Raw genomic sequence first — 23,267 nt, forward strand, 5'->3', positions numbered from 1 at the left:
CGCTGATCTGGTATGGCACTGACTTGATTTATGATGGGCTGCAGACCCAGCAGAAACACTTACTCCAGTGATAAAATGACCAGGAGCAGCGGTATGTGCTGACCATGAATTGGAGCAGCTCAGCATGGTAGGATGCAGCAAATATTGTAGGGGCACATTTATAACATCTCAGCAAAGGAACATTTTTTTATGACATTCACTCATGGAACTTATTATTCCAAGATCTATTGATTAAAATGTACTTTGTTTGTGGGAAAATTCCTTTTAACAAATCATTATCTGCTGACTGCTCGGCAGAAAAAGCCTACAGCTGTACACTATACTCCTAAAAAAATTAAAATACATCATTCCCATAAAAGTGATCATAATTACTCACCTTAATCAACATTTTTTGGGCATCAATTTTCTCTTTAAAAACAGTTTTTGCTTTACATTGTATAGAATTCTGCTTTACTGCTGTAATATTCCATGCTTCACAGGTTAGTTTCACATCCTTGTAATGGATTTGGATGTCAATTTCATGTGCTTGAATTCCCAGGTCATCCTTTGTTTTCTGGGGATGAATTCAAATTGAATTATACAGTGTTTAATCAATTATAGTATGCTAAGATTAGCAAAAAAAGAGTAATTTACTATTAATAGTCAAACTGTACTCTATTCACCCAAGTGCATATTCTTGACAATTGGTTGTTGTACCATTCCTTGTGATATATGATGCAGGACTAAATAAGAGTATTGCCCTTGTATCAGTAAATTTGAAATTCACAAATTGCCAGCGGACGTTAAAGAGATTGTACACTACTTTTTCATTGATGACCTATCCTTAGGATAAGTCATCAATGTCTGATCTACCTACACCGATCAGCTGTTCTCAGTGTCACCGGCAGGAACTGCTCGATTGCAGAGCTGCTCTGTCTTCTGATAGTGGCCGTGGCAGCGTACTACATATCCGCCTTCTATTCAAATTAACAGGAGGCGGATGTGTAGTACTGTGCCACTATCAGAAGATGGAGCAGTTCCGCAATCGAGCAGTGCTGGCCGGTGGACGCCGACACTGGGAACAGCTGATCGGCGGAGGTGCCGGGTGTCGGACGTCAACCGATCAGACTAAGGATAGGTCATTAATTAAAAATTAGTGGACAACCTCTTTAATGAGTACAGAGGCAGGCTATGTCAGCATGGTGACTCAGTGGTTACTTTGTTACTTTGCTACTTTGCAGTGTTGGGGCCCTGGGTTCAAATTCCACCAAGGACAACATCTGCAAGTATGAGCGAGTAAAATAAACATACAGTACAGACCAAAAGTTTGGACACACTTTCTCATTTAAAGAATTTTCTGTATTTTCCTGACTATGAAAATTGTACATTCACACTGAAGGCATCAAAACTATGAATTAACACATGTGGAATTATATACTTAACAAAAAAGTGTGAAACAACTGAAAATATGTCTTATATTCTAGGTTCTTCAAAGTAACCACCTTTTGCTTTGATGACTGCTTTGCACACTCTTGGCATTCTCTTGATGAGCTTCAAGATGTAGTCGCCGGAAATGGTTTTCACTTCACAGGTGTGCCCTGTCAGGTTTAATAAGTGGGATTTCTTGCCTTATAAATGGGGTTGGGACCATCAGTTGTGTTGTGCAGAAGTCTGGTGGATACACAGCTGATAGTCCTACTGAATAGACTGTTAAAATTTGTATTATGGCAAGAAAAAAGCAGCTAAGTAAAGAAAAACGAGTGGCCATCATTACTTAAAGAAATGAAGGTCAGTCAGTCTGAAAAATTGGGCAAACTTTGAAAGTGTCCCCAAGTGCAGTTGCAAAAACCATCAAGTACTACAAAGAAACTGACTCACATGAGGACCGCCCCAGGAAAGGAAGACCAAGAGTCACCTCTGCTTCTGCTTCTGCTTCTTAAGTTTATCCGAGTCACCAGCCTCAGAAATCACAGGTTAACAGCAGCTCAGATTAGAGACCAGGTCAATGCCACACAGAGTTCTAGCAGCACACACATCTCTTCAACAACTGTTAAGAGGAGACTTTGTGCAGCAGGCCTTCATGGTAAAATAGCTGCTAGGAAACCACTGCTAAGGACAGGCAACAAGCAGAAGAGACTTGTTTGGGCTAAAGAACACAAGGAATGGACATTAGACCAGTGGAAATCTGTGCTTTGGTTTGATGAGTCCAAATTTGAGATCTTTGGTTCCAACCACCATGTTTTTGTGCGACGCAGAAAAGGTGAACGGATGGACTCTACATGCCTGGTTCCCACCGTGAAGCATGGAGGAGGAGGTGTGATGGTGTGGGGGTGCTCTGCTGGTGACACTGTTGGGGATTTATTCAAAATTGAAGGCATATTGAACCAGCATGGGTACCACAGCATCTTGCAGCGGCATGCTATTCCATCCGGTTTGCGTTTAGTTGGACCATCATTTATTTTTCAACAGGACAATGACCCCAAACACACCTCCAGGCTGTGTAAGGGCTATTTGACCAAGCAGGAGAGTGATGGGGTGCTACGCCAGATGACCTGGCCTCCACAGTCACCAGACCTGAACCCAATCGAGATGGTTTGGGGTGAGCTGGACCGCAGAGTGAAGGCAAAAGGGCCAACAAGTGCTAGGCATCTCTGGGAACTTCTTCAAGATTGTTGGAAGACCATTTCCGGTGACTACCTCTTGAAGCTCATCAAGAGAATGCCAAGAGTGTGCAAAGCAGTCAAAGCAAAATGTGGCTACTTTGAAGAACCTAGAATATAAGACATATTTTCAGTTGTTTCACACTTTTTTGTAAAGTATATAATTCCACATGTGTTAATTCATAGTTTTGATGCCTTCAGTGTGAATGTACAATTTTCATAGTCATGAAAATACAGAAAAATCTTTAAATGAGAAGGTGTGTCCAAACTTTTGGTCTGTACTGTATATAAAACATGTAGGATATTTATTAAAATTCTTTATTTTCTATAGTAGTTTCCATTTAAGTCACTAGTGGTCATCAGAAGGTGTAAAGAGACGATTCATTAAAATAACACTAGAGTAGAGATGAGCGGATCGCTGCACAAATTTCCTGAGCTTCCACATTCACAAATGCGGCATTTGATTTGACAGGCATGGTTTGACGTCATCTGTGGAGCGCACAAGTGATGTTTTGTCAGCCGTGCTAAACATAAGCCGAGCCTGGGAACCCAGAGGGTAAAGAAATTTGCACAGCTCCTGTCCTTGTGCAAAGAGCATTGACCTGGACCGTGGACCGGGCTTGTGTGAAGCGATCCGCTCATCACTAGGCATATTTCATCCATTTAGGCAAGGGATGATGAGTTATTGCCCTCTTTATACAAAGATACTATAGTTGGTTTATTTACCATTGTATTTCAGTGCTGAATTAGACATCACATTTCATCATAATAAAATAAAAATATGTCGTGACACATACCTCTATTAGGAGTTCAATTTCATTATTGTTATAATTTAGCAGATGAAAACTCTTGAAACAAGGGTCTTTCTTATAAATTAATTCTCCACAAATTGTAGTACTGTCTTGAATCCTTAAGTTCATTTTGTAAGTCTGTGGTTTTTCACCTAGTTTTGGAGCTTGAACATGACAGTGTGTTGAATTTCCAAAGCACTTATTTCCCTAGAAAACACAAAAAAACATGGTTTGGTATGTGGTAATAGATAAATGATCGAAAAAAAGAAATCTATAAACATCATACATCTTTTAAAGAGGACCTTTTACCAAATGTTTCATGTTGAACTGGACACACCAGCCCCAATTTATCAAGACAGGGAAGACATATATATATTTACCGTAAATACAAATCACAAATGTTCAGAATTTAGAAATGTTAAATCAACAAACTGAGTGTTGTTAAATATTAGACCCATACACTCTACCCCAAAACAGTAGTCTGCTTTTGGACCCGAAACTAAAAAGGTTACTTTTTTGTAAAGTACAGGGGGTGCAACTATTTAAGTTTTTAGATATTTTATAATGGACGCATTTTAACTTTTTGAATACCTGTTTTCATAGACATCTGTTTTAATAGACACCTGATTTAATAGTCATCAACCGTACACGCCATGACCACAGTGCATGCAGTTTTCATATTTTTGTTTCCAGGCATGAACCTACATGTACCTACCATATTTTTCAGACCATAAGATACACTTTTTTTCCTCCAAATTTGGGGGGAAAATGGGGGTTGCGTCTTATAGTCCGAACGTAGATTACCGGGAGTTGCGGTGGTGGTGGAGCAGGATTGAAGGAAGCAAGGTCCCTCCCTTCCAAAGCAGAGTCCCTCTCTCCCTCAGGGACCCAACGGCGGCAGAAGCAGTGAGATGCTGAAGGGCCGGTGTCAGCGGTCAGACAGAGAACAGTGCGTTGCTTTTCTGGCAGCCATCTTCCTGAAGCCGTGATCTACAGGAAAATGGCTGACCGATCCGGCGCATGTTAAGACTGGAATCTCGACGGCCATTTCCCTGAGGCGCACAGCTTCAGGAACATGGCCGCCAAGATTCCAGTCTGCGCATGCGCCGGCTTGGGCGGCCATTTTCCTGTAGACCACAGCTTCAGGAAGATGTCCGACGGAACAGCAATGCACCCCGCTCTGCCTGATCTAGCCTTTGTACTCAGAAGACATAGGATGTGAGGAGATGGAGAACCAAATTCTAAGGCTAGAGTCACATGACACATCGGTTTGATTTTCATCCAGAAAAGTGGTACAATTTTTTTCTTACTTGTCAGCTGTGTGCAGTCTGAGTACTGTCCGGTCCGTATACAATCCGTTTTTTTTACAGCAGCAGCTATTAATCATTTACAGAACTATTTACAGTTTAAAAATCGGATGACATACTGTGGCTCTGTTTGGCATCTGATTTTTTTTAACCTGCGTATTTGTCCTCCAAGGTCTATAGACTAGTAAACTGTAGGGGGATGATACAATACCTAATCAGCTGGTAATCCACATATTAACATACAAGAGTCAACGTACAGGCTCATATGAACAATGGCTCATATCTCTTGACCTACTGAACAACATGTCTGGCATAATTAAGAATAAACGCTGTGTCATCACAGTACTGTTCATCATCACCCTGCGTCTGTTGGGGACCCTCAAGGTCCATTTTACATGCAGCAGGATGTGGAGAAGAGGATAAAGAAGGAGTAGAGGAAAGTGGATATGGAAGGCGGCATAGAGTTTGCACACATAGAGGATGAGACTGACAGAGTGAAAATGATGATGATGCTGACCATGACATCCAACCATCACAGCAGGGTGATTATAATGATTCAACAGGGCTTTCAGTTGTACTAGCCAGCAAGGCAAACTGTATGCTGGAATGATTGTTGAATGGCAAGTATATTGCTTTCATCAAACAAAGAGATGACTATTGGATAGACACATTTTTAGACCCTTACTATAAGAAGAAAATGGGGGAATTTTTTTTCTAGCTTCCAAAAGGGAATCTAAATTGACTTACTTCCCCAATATGTTTTGTTACTTAGTCTGAAAAGTCTACACTGAGGAAATGCCTGCCGGCTGCATGACAAACCAGCAGGCTCCTCTGAGATCCACACAGACAAAACATTCCCCTACCAGCATTAGGGTTACAACAAGTAGCTGAGTCAGAAGCAGCAAAACCTACAATATATTTGACATGATGGACCTGATGTTTTTTCTGACATTCTGACCACCTTGTGCACTTCAGAAAACACAGACGCACTGCCTGAACAGCCAAGTTCTGTCATACCTAAACACACCTGTGTCCTTTCACAGGCAGATAGCCTGAGCCCTGATCCCGTAAAGTTTTGGGTTTAAAAAAATTGAACCAGTGGGAAGAACTGGTCCAGTTTGCCATGGGAGTACTGTCGTGTCCAGCCTCCAGTGTCATGTTTGAGATGTTATTCAGTGTGGCTGGTAGATTTGTCACACCTTGCAGACCAGGTTAATTGACACAAGTGTGGAAAACCTAATATTTGTCAAAATGAATTGGGCTTGGATTAATGCAGACTTTCATACACCAACAGCTCATGCCAATTACTAAATCGGCCATACAATCTGTCTGCATACCTGACTGTTCATTGACTGCCTGCTACATCATTCTGCTGCCACCAGTGCCAATGGTCCACACTCTGCTGTGCATCTACTCCCTGTCCATCATGTCATCTATCTTTAAAATTGCTGCTGCCGAGGCAGCCATTACTGGCCCTAAACTGCCAAGCATGTCCTTGAAAAAACCCCATCCTAACTCTCTACCATGCTCCTCCTGCTCGATTGACTGCACTGCCATGCCAGTTACACATCTTTTGACTGCCCACTGTGTTATACAGTGCTAGACAGTACTCCTGATGCTGAGAAACATACTCATGTATATTTACCCTGAAGAAAAAGCTCTCAAAAGAGGGCTAATTTTTTAAAAGGCTTGGTGACAACAAACTAACTTCTTCAAGTTTAAAACAGTACTCCTGTTTTTTTTTTTCCAGGAAAAAGTAGATAATTTTTTAAGGTTTCAAAAAAGAAGTCTTTGTAATTGCCTTATCATTTTGTGATTAGGAAACCCGTTCCAGACCTCCCAAAAAGGAAAAAGGTCTCACTTCTTGTTGAGAAGTTATAACTCCTTCCTATTAAAAACATTTACTTGTTTTGTCTCCAGGAAAAAAGGGATACATTTTGGACAGCTTGATAAAAAGTCTTTGTAACTGGCTAATCATTTTGTTATTAGCAAAGCAGTTGCATATCCCAAAAAAAGGATAACTTTTTTACTTCTAGTTGAGAGCCTATTACTTCTTAACATTTAAAACAGTACAATACACCTGTTTTGTCTCCTTAATTAAGGGGATCATTTTTGGATGGCTTATGAAAAAGCTATCATTTAACAAAGGATAAAGTTCCCCCAAACAGGCATAATTGTTGCACCAAACTGTGTGAAAATGCAACAGCTTCTTCTGTTTGCACCACCTGTCTACAAACAAAGGTAATGCAAGCATCTGCAGTACCCCAAAAGGTATAATTTTTAGACCATTTATACAGTTTAAGTAGTGTAAATAGTCTGAAATTGCAGTGTGTTGTTAAGTATGCTGTTGGTTACCTCGGATTACCATCCATTTTCCCCTAGCCAGATAGGTTAAAGTCACTAAACTAAACACTAAAAAAGGCTACACCATAACATGTACCATACATCTAAAAATGATACATTGATCTAATGCCACTAAGCAAGTATTTACAAGACTGAACATGACGTTTTTAGCTTAACATTTTGACTAGACTGTATGAAGGTTACTACTGAGCTACGGTGAACCACTCAGTGGGTCCCTAATCTATAAGTTTAGAAGCCATGCTCCAACCATTGCTCAAGCGACAGTGCTCCAGCATGGGGAGTGAACTGGTGTCAAACAGCACTTCTGCTGCAAGGCAAAGCCTCCATGGCTCCAGGCCACACCATCCCACAGGCATACCACCACAGCAGCAATGGTTGCCACAAAGCACCCATATCAAGTGAAGGAAGCTGAAAAATTCACCTTCCACAAGTTCTCAGACTATGAACTGACAGCAAAAAATAGGTGGATCCCCTCTTACAGTCTACTGTTAATTTAAAAACACCTGGGTCAAATGGGAGAAAGGCTGGTCCAAACAAAACAAAAAAAGAGGGGACAGACCATTCAATGCACCATATCTGTAGAAAAAGACATAGACCACACATCCAAAATTCACATATTGATCTAATGCTGCTAGTCAAAAATTTACAATACTTAACATGAGGTTCTTAGTTTAACATTCTGATTAGATTGTATCACTACCACATCATGGTGGTAAAGTATTTGTGAAGTGTAAGGCTGTGTGCCCACGATGCGTTTTTTAAGCATTTTTGCAGCGGCAATTCCGCTGCAGAAACGCTTAAAAAAAGCTTGGTAGAAGGCCTGCCATGTTCCCCAATGATAAACCGCATGTGCTGTGCACATGCTGCAGAAATTTCCGCTGCGGATTATCATTGCGGAAAAAACACAGCACTACCAATTATTTTGCCGAAGCGCTGCGTTTTCCCCGCCATTGACTTGTATTGGAACGCATGGATTATGCATCACTGCATCTGTAGATGCGCATTCCATGCGTTTCAATGTGCGGATGGTACTCGGGTCTGGAGGAGAGGAGACTCTCCTCCGGACCTGGGTACCATAGAACCTGTAAAAAAAAGAATAAAATAAAAAATAAATATTATATTTACCTTCTGATGGCCCCCGGTGTGCTTGTCCTGGCTTGCTGGCAGCTCGCGGTGGACTGAAGGACCTGCGCTGACGTCATTTACTCATGTGACGGCAGGTCCTTCAGTGTACCGCGAGCTGCCGGCAAGCCGAGACGCATCGAATCAAGACTCCGGGGGCCATCAGAAGGCAAGTATAGATTTATTTTTTTATGTTTTACCACTCTTTAAGGTCACACTATATAAATCCATGCCAAGTTATCAAGCATTTTCCAAGTGATGCTAAAATAGCTTGGAAAGCGCTTGTCAACCCGCATGCGGAAATGCATGTGAAGAACGCTTCACATCCGCTTGTCCCTGGCAGGAAAAACTCATGTACAATCCGCATGCGTTTTTTCTGCCAGGGAGATGCAGAAATGCTCAGGAAAAATCTGAAGCATTTCTGCATCGTGGGCACATAGCCTAAAGGAAATTATAAATGGTATTCTAATTATTTAAAAAATATAAATTTGAAAATTGTGACATGCATTTGTATTCAGCCGCCTGTAGTCTGATATCCCTTAATAAAATCCTGAGTGACCAATTGCCTCCAGAAGTCTCATAATTAGTAAATTGAGTCCGCATGTGTCTCATTTATTCTCAGAATAACTACAGCTGTTTTGTGAAGGCCTCATAGTTTTGTTTGAGAATATTAGGGATCAAACAGCATCATGAAAACCAAGGAACACATCAGACAGGTCAAGGATAAAGTTGTGGAGGAGAAGAGTAAAGCAGGGTTAGGTTATAAAAAAAATTAGGGGTAAAAAGAAAAACTGATTCCATCTCCTGGATATGTATAACAATTTCAAAGCTTTAATTGTACAATTTTTAAAATAGTATAAAAAAAATTTGCATGGTGGAAGAAAATGGAAAGCAATGCATTTTGAACGCTATCCAGCATTATTTGTCACAGCTAAGTGAAAAGTTTTCCCAGCAGTCATAAGTATTCCTAGTGGTCAAAATGGGCACAATAAAAATATATGAGGAAATAATTAAGACAAATCAACATGAAAAAAATAAAAAAATTCTACAAATAAAGCATTGAATTTTTTTATACAAATCCAGGATCTGGGATCAGCTTTTCTTTTTATCCCTCATCATCCCACGTTTGGCCTGAATTCATTCTGTGCACACTGGACATGCTTTCGGCATATGTATAGCCAAAGCTCTGAATATCTCACAGAGCACTGTTAAATCTATGATGCAAAAATGGAAGGAGTATGGCACAACTGCAAACCTATCAAGACATTACCATCCATCTAAACTGACGTTACAAGCAAGGAGAGCACTAATTAGAGAAGCAGCCAAGAGGCCTATGTTCACTCTGTAGAAGCTGCAGAGATCCACTTTTCAGATACTCGACAAATCTGGCCTTTGTGGAAGAGTGGCATAAAGAAAGACATTTTTGAAGGCAAGTCATAAGAAGTCCCCTTTGCAGATTTCAAAAAGTGAAATAAAATATGTAAAAAGTAAAAAAACACACAAAAAAAGTGCACACAAATCAGGAAAATCAATTACGCTACACAGAACGCAGCGTTGTGATAAAACAAAAATGAACAAAAAAAAGTCCACATAATTGGTATCACTGCGTCCAGAACGGCCAGCTCTATAAAACTGGTATGTTATTTATTCCGTATGCTGAATGTTGTAAAAAAAAAGAAACACATCAAAAAAAAAGAAACACATCAAAAATGTTGTTCTTTCATCATACTGACTCACAAAAAAGTAAATAAAAAGCGATCAAAAAGTCGTATTTAAAAAAAATTGTATGAATAAAAAAGCCAAACTGTCCCGCAAAAAACAAGCCCTAGTATGGCTTATTCGGCAAAAAATAAAAAAGTTACAGCTCTCAGAATATGATGATGCAAAGACAAATTTATTTTTGTAAAACATTGTTTTTAATCTGTAAAAATAGCAAAGCATAAAAAAATATATATATAATTCTGGTATAGCTGTAATCATACCGACCCGATGGACAAATCGGACTTAACACTTTTACAGCATGCAAAAAAAAAAAAAAAATCAATAACTAAATTGATGGTTTTTGTTCATTCTGTGTCTTAAAAATCTAAATAAAAAGCGATGAAAAAATATATTGGTACTAGTGTCCGATATTCGTGGTATCAGAGTTCCGATACTGAGTTCCGATACTTTTACAATATCGAATACCGGAATCGGAAGTTCACATAATGCCTGCGCTCTGCAGTGTCTCTGAAGTATGACAAGCTGGATGGCAGCGCTCAGCTGCGATCCAGCCTGTCATCAGAATGCCATCCCTGTTATGATAGGCTACAAGCACTAAGGAAAGACAGGAGATCTGTCCCTACAATAGAACTAAGCTAGATCCCTACGATGTAACGGGGAACCTGATCCTGCGAACAGTCCCGCTAAAGTCCTCAGCTAGTCTGAACGAAGACCTATAGATGTGAGGGAGGGATCCCTACAAGAACTAGGGACTGGGAGAAAGATGGACACCTCCTAGCAGAAAATGTAGCAGTGAAAAAACAAACACACAACAAAGAACATAAAGGTCAAAAGATCTAGCTAAACTGACTGAGAAAGGTTACAAAGCACCTGGCTAGCTTAAGAGTAGAAATTACAATGAAGTCCAGCATGGCCAGAAGGGCGGAGCAGGATTAAATAGGCAAAAAGGTCATGTGACCAGCAAAATAGAAAAAACCTAACAGGAGAGTTCTAACAGTACCCCCTCTTCTAAGAGGATCCTCCGGATCCCCTAGGCCCAGGCTTATCAGGAAACCTCTTGTGAAACGCTCTGACAAGTCTGGAAGCAGAAACATCATCCGCCCTCACCCATGAGTTATCCTCGGGACCGAAACCCTTCCAAGCGACGAGATACTGCAAACTCCCCCTATACCGTCTAGAATTAAGGATGCGGGAAATTTCATATTCCCCGTCCTCCACCACCGGAGGAACAGTGGCAGTGGCGTCTCTATCTGATACATCAGCTTTTTTCAATAGAGAAACATGAAACACCTGATTAATCTTCCAGGAGGTAGGAACCTCCAACCTAACAGCAGATTGGTTAACTACCTGAAGCACCTTAAAGGGCCCTACAAACTTGGGACCCAATTTTTTAGAAGGAATCCTCAACCGCAGATTCTTAGAGGACAACCAAACCATGTCACCAACCGTAAACAAAACCTCTTGACGTTTCCTGTCAAAGTACCTCTTAGATTTTCTGTTAGCCTCCTGAAGATTACCACGCACATCCGTCCAAACTCTCTCCAAATCACCGGAAAAACTCTCCTCCTCAGGCACAGCCGATACCAATTTGGAGAATGACCCAAAAGACGGATGTCTACCAGAACAACAAAAAAAAGGCGAACCCCCAGCAGAAGAGGATGTATGGTTGTTAAGAGCAAATTCAGCAAGCGGCAGAAACTCAGACCACCCCTCTTGATTGTCTGCCACAAAACAACGCAAGAACTGCTCAACATCCTGATTCTTCTTTTCTGTCTGGCCATTAGACTCAGGATGATATCCAGATGAAAACGACAAATGAACTCCCAACCTGTCACAAAAGGCACGCCAAAAACGAGCCACGAACTGAGGTCCCCTATCAGAAACAATGTCAGTAGGAACACCATGGAGTCTGACAATTTCCTTGACGAAGGCCTTAGCGAGTGTCTTAGCGCAGGGCAGTTTGATGAAGGGAACCAAGTGACACATCTTGCTAAAACGGTCCACGACCACCCAGATGACCGTGAAACCCTCAGAGGAGGGAAGGTCAGTAATAAAGTCCATAGCCAGATGTGTCCAAGGTGCACTAGGAACCTCCAGAGGGCAAAGCAACCCCGCAGCAGGAGTATGAGAAGACTTAGATCTAGCACACACAGTACATTGACGCACCCACTTAATGACTTCCCTCTGCCATCCAGGCCACCAAAAACTGCGACCCACAAGTCTCTTGGTCTCAGAAATTCCTGGATGACCTGCCAACCGAGACTCATGACACTCAACAAACAAATCTCTCCTAAAGGTCCTAGGCACAAACAACCTCCCATGGGGAGTGTTAGATGGGGCATTCTCCTGTGCTTTAAGAATCTCATCTTCCAAAACGGAGTCCAATGCAGCAATCACAACACCTTCTTGTAAAATGCTCTCCTCCTCCTCAGCACTGACCATGGGAGAAAAGCGGCGAGACAACGCATCAGCTCTAACATTCTTGGTACCCGGGATGTAAGTAACGGAAAAATGAAACCGCGAAAAAAAAAGTGCCCACGTAGCCTGACGGGCATTCAAGCGCTTGGCAGCATCAAGATAGATCAGATTTTTATGATCAGTGAAAACCTGAATGGGAAATTCAGCACCTTCCAAGAGATGACGCCAGTGTTCAAATGCGAGTTTAATAGCCAGCAATTCCCGATTACCAATATCGTAATTAAGTTCAGTCTCAGAAATTTTTTTTGAAAAAAAGGCACAGGGATGTACTCCATCCTTGTTTTCCTGAGACAACACCGCACCGACCCCCACAGAAGAAGCATCAACCTCAACCAAAAACGGCTTAGTCACATCAGGCTGCATAAGGATGGGGGCAGAGCTGAACCTCTCCTTTAGAAACACAAACGCTTCAATGGCCTCAGTAGTCCACTGAATCGTATTAGCACCTTTCCTGGTGAGATCGGTCAGTGGTTTAATAATAATAGAAAAATTTTTAATGAATTTTCTGTAATAATTGGCGAAACCAAAAAAACCTCTGTATCGATTCCAAACCAATAGGCCTAGGCCATTCCTGCACAGCTTGAACTTTCACCGGGTCCATCTCAAAGCCCTCGCTGGAGATAATGTAGCCCAAAAAACTAATTCTCTGTACAGCGAACTCACATTTCTCTAGCTTAGCAAAAAGCGAATTGTCAATTAATAACTGTAATACCTCACGTACGCTCCGCCAATGAGACTCCAGATCAGGCGAATAAATCAAAATGTCATCCAAATACACAACCACTTTTTTGCCGATCAAAGGTCTAAGGATGTCATTAATAAGATTCTGAAAAAATGCTGGTGCATTGGTAAGACCAAAAGGCATAACCAGATTCTCAAAATGACCCACAGGAGTGTTAAAAGCAGTCTTCCATTCATCACCCTCCTTCATGCGCAACAAATTGTATGCCCCCCGGAGATCAATTTTAGAGAACCACTTGGCCCCCACTAACTGGTTAAACAAATCAGGAATCAATGGCAGTGGGTAGGGATTACGTACAGTAATTTTATTAATCTCGCGAAAGTCCAGACAAGGACGTAAACCGCCGTCCTTTTTTTTAACCAAAAAAATCCAACAGCCACAGGTGACTTAGAGGGTCTGATATGACCGGCGGCCAAGCTCGTCTGTATGTATTCCTCCAAAGCCTTTCTCTCAGGAATAGTAAGATTAAATAAACGACTTTTAGGAAGAGTTGCTCCAGGGACAAATTCAATGGTACAATCATAGTCTCTGTGGGGAGGCAAAATTTGCGACTCCTCCTCAGAGAAAACTTTCCAAAAATCCTGAATAGGTACAGTTAATTCCCCTTTATCCACAGCAGCAATGTGCCCATTACAACACTTGTCATAACACTTAGGGCTTCAGGACTTAATTTCATTAGTAGACCAATCCAGTACAAGATTGTGCAATTTTAACCAGGGTAACCCCAAAATTACTGGAGAAGGCAAATTATTTAATACTACCAAATCCAAATTTTCTTGGTGAATACCATTAATAGTGAGGGGAAATTCATAAACCTTGTGAGTAACACATTTCAAGGAAGAGCCATCGACAGAAACCACGGCAATAGGGGATGACAAAGGTTTGGGTTTTAATTTAAGTTTTTCCAAGAATCCCCCATCAATCACATTCAGAGTAGAACCACAATCCACAAATACCCGAAATTCAATTAATTCTTCCTGAGCTGCAGTAGTAGCAGAAAGAAATACCCCCTTAGTGTTTAAACAGGCTATACGGGCGTAACTGACCTTTTTTTTTTCTTCTTTGTTCATACGAAGCTCACAGTTCTTAATGAAATGGTCAGATTTTCCACAATAAAAGCACAAACCTTCAGAAAACCTGCGGTCTTTTTCCTGAGAGCGGGGTGACATCGCCCCAATCTCCATCGGCTCTCCAATGTCAGTACAGACCCTCTCAAGACTAGGAGCTGACATGGCAAAGGATTTACTCTCATTAACCCTAGCACGCAGTCTCCTGTCCACCCGTATCCCGTATAGCTAATTGCATTGCCTCCTGCAAGTTTCCAGGTGTAGGATAAGCAATAAGCTGATCCTTAACCCTTTCACCTAGCCCAGCAAGAAACAAACTTTTCAGAGCTGAATCGTTCCACCCCACCTGAGCAGACCACCGACGGAAGTGAGTACAATAATTTTCCACATTACCTGATCCCTGTCTCAAAAGTCTCAATTCCGTCTCAGCTGATGAGACACGATCAGGATCATCATACAACAACCCCAAAGCAGAAAAAAAACTATCCACTGATCTAAAGCATGGATCACTAGGTTGGAGAGAAAAGGCCCATCCCTGAGGTTCTTTGCGCAAAAGTGACATTATGAACCCTATGCGCTGTGATTCATCACCAGAGGATCTGGGTCTCAAACGAAAATACAATAAACAAGCATTTTTAAAGGAAAAAAAATCTTGTTGTTCACCAAAAAATAAATCAGGCAATCGTACCTTTGGCTCCACAAAATGCGCTCCAGAACAGCTACTCACGTGTTGTTGGAGCTCGGCCACTTCCAGAGAGAGTCCCTGCAGGCGTTGAGCCAAATCCTGAACCGACACCATGATGGAAATTGGAGGTCTTTCCTTAGAGATTTTTTGGGCTGGACTTACTGTTATGATAGGCTACAAGCACTAAGGAAAGACAGGAGATCTGTCCCTACAATAGAACTAAGCTAGATCCCTACGATGTAAAGGGGAACCTGATCCTGCGATCAGACCCGCTAAAGTCCTCAGCTAGTCTGAATGAAGACCTATAGATGTGAGGGAGGGATCCCTACAAGAACTAGGGACTGGGAGAAAGATGGACACCTCCTAGCAGAAATTGTAGCAGTAAAAAGACAAACACACAACATAGAACATAAAGGCCAAAAGACCTAGCTAAACTGACTGAGAAAGGTTACAAAGCACCTGGCTAGCTTAATAGTAGAAATTACAATGAAGTCCAGCATGGCCAGAAGGGCGGAGCAGGATTAAATAGGCAAAAAGGTCATGTGACCAGCAAAATAGAAAAAACCTAACAGGAGAGTTCTAACAATCCCAGCGTGAGAGAATTCTCCTGATTGTTTAAAAGCCGGCTGACGGTAAAAAGCCGGCGGGCGGCAAAAAGCCGCCGGCTTTTAAACAATCACACAGCCCCATACTGCTTCCCCGCAGCCTCCCACCCCGATCCGCCTCTCCCCCCATCCCGATCGTAAGTTAGGACTGGGCGGGGAGCGCAGCACCAGGGAGCGGGGAGAGAAGGACCCGGGCGGGGAAGCCGGCAGTGAAAAGACTTCGCAGCGGCTTTCCAGTTCTGTGCTGCGCTCTCCCGCCGGTTATTTCAAATGAACAGCTGAGGTATCAGGTGATGCCGATCAGCTGTTCATGTGAAGTAGCCGCGGTGCCCTCAGAGGGTTCATGTGAGTTCATGCTTGACTGCATTGCATGAACTCACATGAACTTTCCCACGGCCGCACAGGTCAGCCTCACCTCCCAGACCATCAGACCGGTCATGATTAGTGTGTGCGCGGTGTCTGTGCAATGTCTGCGGGTGTCTGTGTGCAAGCAGACATAGGCCGATGTGACACTACTACTCCCATCGGCCTATGTCTGTCCCCCGTCCACTCGTGCCAGTAGGATCAGCTCGATGGGAGCAGTAGTTCCCATCAGCCTGATCCTGCTATTTAAACTGCCCCATATGTTATTTTTGCCCCTATACATGTTTTATTTTTTTAGGCCCCCATATATATTTGTTTTTGGTCCCCAATAATTTTTAAATACATTTCATTGGTGGTCAGTGGTTACCTAAAAGAAATTAGTTTATACATTACCTGTCCCCGCCGATCGCCACCTAAAATAAAGTAAAAAATAAAAAACTACACCTATACTCACCTAGACACCTAATTCCCTGAAGCCATCGATCTCCTGTAATAAAATATAAAATAATAAACCACAACCTTATCCTTACCCCTCCGTAGTAGTCCACGAGTGTCTCACAAAGATCTCCAGTTTAGAGCAGCCACATAGAATGTGACCGCTCTGAACCGCTGCCGCCGCTAGAATGACGGGGCCGTAAAGCAGCCCCGTCATTGCATAAGCGGGTTCGCCGGAGTTCAGGCAGCGCGGCTCCGGTTAGCTCCTTTACGGCCCTGCTGTACCGTGAGAAATTCCCACGGTACAGCAGGGCCGTAAAGGAGGTCTCCGGAGCTGCGCTGACTGAATGCACTCCGGTGACCTCAGTCAGTGGCTCCCGCTGCCGGGAGCGGACGTGTTCCCGCCAGTGTGAGCTTACAGCAGCCATGCACAGCTGTCACCATCTCCAGATGTGACAGCTGTGCATGGGAGATCAGCGCAGGAACGTGAACAGGTAACTATTTTTTTTTTTGTAAACTAAGAATTAAATAAAATGGTGTGTTTTATTTCAAATAAATTATTTTTTTCTGGGTGTAGTGTGTGTTTTTTCTTTTTAACACTTTGTAGGTTAGTAATGGGGGTATCTTATAGACGCCTATCATTACTAACCTGGGCTTCATGGCAGCTGGCGCTGACATGAACCCCAACACTATTACCCCCTGCCACCGCACCAGGGCAGCGTGGAAGAGCGAGGCTAAGTGCCAGAATTGGCGCATCCTATGGATGCGCCATTTCTGGGGCGGCTGACGGCTGGTGTTTCTAGCCTAGGAGGGGGCCAATATTCATGGCACCCTTCCTGGGCTATTAATATCAGCCCCCAGCTGTCGGCCTAGCCTTTGCTAGCTATTAAAATAGGGGGGACCCCACGTCATTTTTTTGGGGTGCCCCCATTTTAATACCTAGCAAAGGCTATGTATTCAGCTGGGGGCTGATATTTGTAGCCTGGGAAGCTCCGTGGGTATTACGCCCTTCCCAGGCTTCAAACATCTGCCCCAGCTGTCTGCTTAACCTCCGCTAGAGACTAAAATTATGGGGGATCCCACGCCAATTTTTTTTTTTAATAAATCCTTTATTTTAACACTAAATGACAATTGAGGGGTTAATAAAGATGCCGTCCCTAAATTATTATTTATTTTTTAATTAATTTTTCCCAAAAAATTTTGACGTGGGCTTTGCCATATTTTTGTATGCCAGCAGGTACAGCAGGCAGGAATGGGCTGCCCCCAACTCCCAGCTGCCTATTTGTACCTGGCCGGACACAACAATATAGGGAAGCCCTTTTTTTTTTATTATTATTTCATGAATTTCATGAAATAATTAAAAAAAAAAATACATGGGGCTTTGCCCTATTTTTGTGTCCAGCCAGGTACAACTAAGCAGCTGGGAGCTGGAATCCACAGCGCAGGGTGGCCCAAGCTTTGTGGACCCCCCTGCTGCGAACTTCAGTCCGCAGCCACCCCAGAAAATATCGTGTTCATAGAAGCGCCATCTTCTGGTGCTGTATCCAGCTCATCCAGGGCCCTGGTGCGGTGGCTCACTGGGTAATAAAGGGGTTAGGGCCAACTTTGTATTATCCGCTGGCCTTAAGCCCGAAATTCATGGGGTCACGCCAATATTAGGCTATGTGCCCACGATGCAGAAATGAAGCAGAAATTTTCCTGACCATTTCCGAATCTCCTTGCCAGAAAAACGCATACGGATTTCATGTGCGTTTTTGACGCGTTTTTGAAGCATTTTTGAAGACAAATAAAGTTAGTGAAGAAAAAAAAAAAAAAAAAAGGCCAATTTGATGTCATTTCCTAGTCCAACCCCTAATCAATGTATAAAAAAAAAAAAGTGGGCTCACGCGTATTTTTAAGGAAAAGAGGGAAAGCTGAGGGCTGATTTAATAGTCTGGGAAGTAGGCGAGGATCATGGCCCCTTCCCTTGCTATTAATATCAGTCTGCAGCAGTTAGCTTAGGCTTTACAGCCCATTCTACAGGTGGGACCCCCCCCACACCAAAAAAAAAATAGGGTCCCCTATAAATTGGAGCCAGCAATGGCTAGGCGGACAGCTGCGACCTGATATTAATAGCCTAGAAAGGGGCCATGCTTATAGGCCCCCTCCCAGGCTATAAAATCAGCCCTCAGCCGCCCCAGATTTGGCACATCCTATTTGTGCACCAAATCTGGCGCTTAGCCTCGCTCTTCCACACTGCCCTGGTGCGGTGGCAGGGGGTAATAGTGGTGGGGTTCATGTCAGTGCCAGCTGCCATGAAGCCCAGGTTGGTAATGATGGGCGTCGATATAACACCCCCATTACTAACCTACAAAGTGTTAGAAAGAAAAAACAAACACTACGCCCAGAAAAAAATAATTTATTTGAAATAAAACACACCATTTTATTTAATTCTTAGTTTACTAAAAAAAAAAATAGTTACCTGTCCACGTTCCTGCGCTGATCTCCCACGCACAGCTGTCACATCTGGAGATGTGACAGCTGTCATTGCTGCTGTAAGCTCACACTGCCGGGAACACGTCCGCTCCCGGCAGCGTGAGCCCCTGACTGAGGTCACCGGAGTGCATTCAGTCAGCGCAGCTCCGGTGACCTCCCTTACGGCCCTGCTGTACCGTGGGAATTTCTCACGGTCAGGAACTGCGCTGCCTGAACTCCGGAAAATTTCTGCTTCATTTCTGCATCGTGGGCACATAGCCTAATATTGGCGTGACCCCATGAATTTCGGGCTTAGGGCCAGCGGATAATACAAAGCTGGCCCTAACCCCTTTATTACCCAGTGAGCCACCGCACCAGGGCCCTGGATGAGCTGGATACAGCACCAGAAGATGGCGCTTCTATGAACACGATATTTTCTGGGGTGGATGCGGACTGCAGTTCGCAGCAGGGGGGTCCACAAAGCTTGGGCCACCCTGCGCATTGGATTCCAGCCCCCAGCTGCTTAGTTGTACCTGGCTGGACACAAAAATAGGGCGAAGCCCCACATATTTTTTTTTTAATTATTTCATGAAATTCATGAAATAATAATAAAAAAAAGGGCTTCCCTATATTGTTGTGTATGGCCAGGTACAAATAGGCAGCTGGGAGTTGGGGGCAGCCCGTTCCTGGATGCTGTACCTGCTGGCATACAAAAATATGGTGAAGCCCACGTCAAAATTTTTGGGAAAAATTAATTAAAAAATAAATAATAATTTAGGGACGGCATCTTTGTTAACCCCTCAAGTGTCATTTAGTGTTAAAATAAAGGATTTATTAAAAAAAAAAATTGGCGTGGGATCCCCCATAATTTTAGTCTCTAGCAGAGGTTAAGCAGACAGCTGGGGCAGATGTTTGAAGCCTGGGAAGGGGGTAATACCCACAGAGCTTCCCAGGCTACTAATATCAGCCCCCAGCTGAATACCTAGCCTTTACTAGCTATTAAAATGGGGGACCTGCCCAAAAAAATGACGTGGGGTCCCCCCTAATCTAATAACTAGCAAAGGCTAGGCAGACAGCTGGGGGCTGATATTAATAGCCCAGGAAGGGTGCCATGAATATTGGCCCCCTCCCAGGCTAGAAACACCAGCCGTCAGCCGCCCCAGAAATGGCGCATCCATAGGATGTGCCAATTCTGGCACTTAGCCTCGCTCTTCCACGCTGCCCTGGTGCGGTGGTAGGGGGTAATAGTGTTGGGATTCATGTCAGCGCCAGCTGCCATGAAGCCCAGGTTAGTAATGATGGGCGTCTATAAGACACCCCCATTACTAACCTACAAAGTGTTAAAAAGAAAAAACACACACTACACCCAGAAAAAAAAAATATTTGAAATAAAACACACCATTTTATTTAATTCTTAGTTTACTAAAAAAAAAAAATAGTTACCTGTTCATGTTCCTGCGCTGATCTCCCATGCACAGCTGTCACATCTGGAGATGGTGACAGCTGTGCATGGCTGCTGTAAGCTCACACTTCCGGGAACACGTCCGCTCCCGGCAGCGGGAGCCACTGACTGAGGTCACCGGAGTGCATTCAGTCAGCGCAGCTCCGGAGACCTCCTTTACGGCCCTGCTTTACCGTGGGAATTTCTCACGGTACAGCAGAGCTGTAAAGGAGCTAACCGGAGCAGCGCTGCCTGAACTCCGGCGAACCCGCTTATGCAATGACGGGGCTGCTTTACGGCTGCTATATAACATATAGGGCAGCATCACGTTCGGGAGAAATTACATAACAAATTATGGGGTCCATTTTCTCCTATTATCCATTATGAAAATTACAAATTTGGGGCTAAAACTACATTTTCATGAAAAACATGAAACTCTTCAATATGACAACCTAATGTTATGAAAATTCTGTGTAGTACCTGCTGGTTCAAAATTCTCACTATACCCCTGGATAAAATCCTTGAGGGGTATAGTTTCCAAAATGGGGTAATTCGTGGGCGTTTCATCTGTTTAGGCACATCAGGGTCTCTTCAAATGCAACATGAAGCCCACAGACCATTCCATCAAAGTCTACCTTCAAAAACGTCACTCCTTTCTTTCCGAGCCCTACCGTGCGCTCAAAAAATAGTTTTCACCTACATATAGGGTATTGCCATACTCAGGAGCAAATGCACAACAAATTTTTTGGTCCATTTTCTCCTGTTATGCTTGTGAAAATAAAAAAATTGGGGCTAAAAGTACATTATTGTGGCAAAAATGTGATTTTTTATTTTCATGGCTCCACGTTATAAACTTCTGTGAATCACCTGGGGGGTTCAAGATGCTCACCACACATCTACATACATTCCTTGAGGGGTCTAGTTTCCAAAATGGGGTCACTTGATGGGGGTTTCCACTGTTTAGGCACATCAGGGGCTCTCTAAACATGACATGGCGTCCACTCTCGATACCAGCTATTTTTCGATACCAAAGGACAGATTTCCACTGGTCTAATGTCCATTCCTTGTGTTCTTTAGCCCAAACAAGTCTCTTCTGCTTGTTGCCTGTCCATAGCAGTGGTTTCCCAGCAGCTATTTTACCATGAAGGCCTGCTGCACAAAGTCTCCTCTTAACAGTTGTTGTAGAGATGTGTCTGCTGCTAGAACTCTGTGTGGCATTGACCTGGTCTCTAATCTGAGCTGCTGTTAACCTGCGATTTCTGAGGCTGGTGACTCGGATAAACTTATCCTCAGAAGCAGAGGTGACTCTTGGTCTTCCTTTCCTGGGGCGGTCCTTATGTGAGCCAGTTTCTTTGTAGCGCTTGATGGTTTTTGCAACTGCACTTGGGGACGCTTTCAAAGTTTTCCCAATTTTTCGGACTGACTGACCTTCATTTCTTAAAGTAATGATGGCCACTCGTTTTTCATTACTTAGCTGCTTTTTTCTTGCCATAATACAAATTCTAACAGTCTATTCAGTAGGACTATCAGCTTTGTATCCTCCAGACTTCTGCACAACACAACTGATGGTCCCAACCCCATTTATAAGGCAAGAAATCCCACTTATTAAACCTGACAGGGCACACCTGTGAAGTGAAAACCATTTCCGGTGACTACCTCTTGAAGCTCATCAAGAGAATGCCAAGAGTGTGCAAAGCAGTCATCAAAGCAAAAGGTGGCTACTTTGAAGAACCTAGAATATAAGACATATTTTCAGTTGTTTCACATTTTTTTGTTAAGTATATAATTCCACATGTGTTAATTCATAGTTTTGATGCCTTCAGTGTGAATGTACAATTTTCATAGTCATGGAAATACAGAAAAATCTTTAAATGAGAAGGTGTGTGCAAACTTTTGGTCTGTACTGTATGTGAAAATCTTATGTAGTTTTCAATAAAATGTATGCAATAATATGGAAAATTCTGAAGTGTTCACACTTTAAATCTCATGCTGTAAATTCCAGACAAATAAAATAAACAGTCTAAGGCTGCGTGCCTACTATGCGTTTTTTAAGCGTTTCCGCAGCGGCAATTCCGCTGTGAAAACGCTTAAAAAACGCTTGGTAGAAGGTCTGCCATGTTCCCCAATGATAATCCGCATGTGCTGTGCACATGCTGCGGAAATTTCCGCTGCGGATTATCATTGCGGAAAAATCCGCAGCATGTCCATTAATTTTACAGACACGCAGCGTAAATGCCACCATTGACTTGTATTGAATGGCTTAATATCTGCATGACTACATGTGCACATGCGGATATTAAGCGATTCACTGTGCGGATGGTACCCGGGTCTGGAGAAGAGGAGACTCTCCTCCAGACCCGGGTACCATAATACCTGTAAAAAAAAAGAATTTAAAATAAAAAAAAAACATTATACTCACCGTCGACGGTCGCGTGACCTGTCACATGACTAAATGATGTCATAGAAGGTCCTTTTACACCACCGCCAGCCACCGGGGAGACCGGAGAAGGAGACCGGGGGCCATGGGAAGGTGAGTATAATGTTGTTGTTTTTTTACCATTTTATTCTTTTTTTTAACTATTAACTTGGTCACACTATATAAATCCATGCTGGTTGCATGGATTTATATAGTGTGACCAAGTTGTCAAGCACTTTTCCAATTGATGCTAAAATCGCTTGGAAAAGCGCTTGACAACCCGCATGCGAAATCGCATGTGCAAAATACGTAACAAACTTGTCCCTGGCTGAAAAAACGCATGTAAAATCCGCATGTGTTTTTTCTGCCAGGGAGATGCAGAAACGCTCAGGAAAAATCTGGAGCATTTCTGCATCGTGAGCACTTAGCCTAAGGGTATGACATGTTATTTTCTTACAGTATATTCTTGTCTCTTCTATCTCCCGTAACACTATATTAAATGTGCTTTCTCTACCATCTGTTACAAGTTTGTGATAATGGAAAATAATTAAAAAAATAAAATGAATCACAATATATGACTAATGTACCTGGAGAGAATATTGTTTAACCCCTTCAACCCCTCAGCCTGTTTTCACC

The 23,267-nt window shown here is 42.8% G+C and overlaps 1 protein-coding gene across 1 annotated transcript in view; it reads right to left on the minus strand.

Annotated features, from left to right (window-relative positions):
- The window catches only part of PLXNC1 (plexin C1), a 262,942-nt gene that overhangs the window by 104,984 nt on the left and 134,691 nt on the right, over positions 1-23,267 (minus strand). The window contains exons 13-14 of the mRNA XM_073651689.1: positions 3,437-3,637; positions 377-553 (exon numbers count right to left, since the gene is read on the minus strand). Coding sequence (XP_073507790.1) covers positions 377-553; positions 3,437-3,637 — 378 coding nt within the window. The remainder of the gene's footprint in view (positions 1-376; positions 554-3,436; positions 3,638-23,267) is intronic.

Source organism: Phyllobates terribilis, unplaced genomic scaffold (genome assembly GCF_046119375.1).
Source record: "Phyllobates terribilis strain yellow unplaced genomic scaffold, ASM4611937v1 Scaffold_11__3_contigs__length_659146591, whole genome shotgun sequence".
In the NCBI taxonomy this organism is placed as follows: domain Eukaryota; kingdom Metazoa; phylum Chordata; class Amphibia; order Anura; family Dendrobatidae; genus Phyllobates; species Phyllobates terribilis.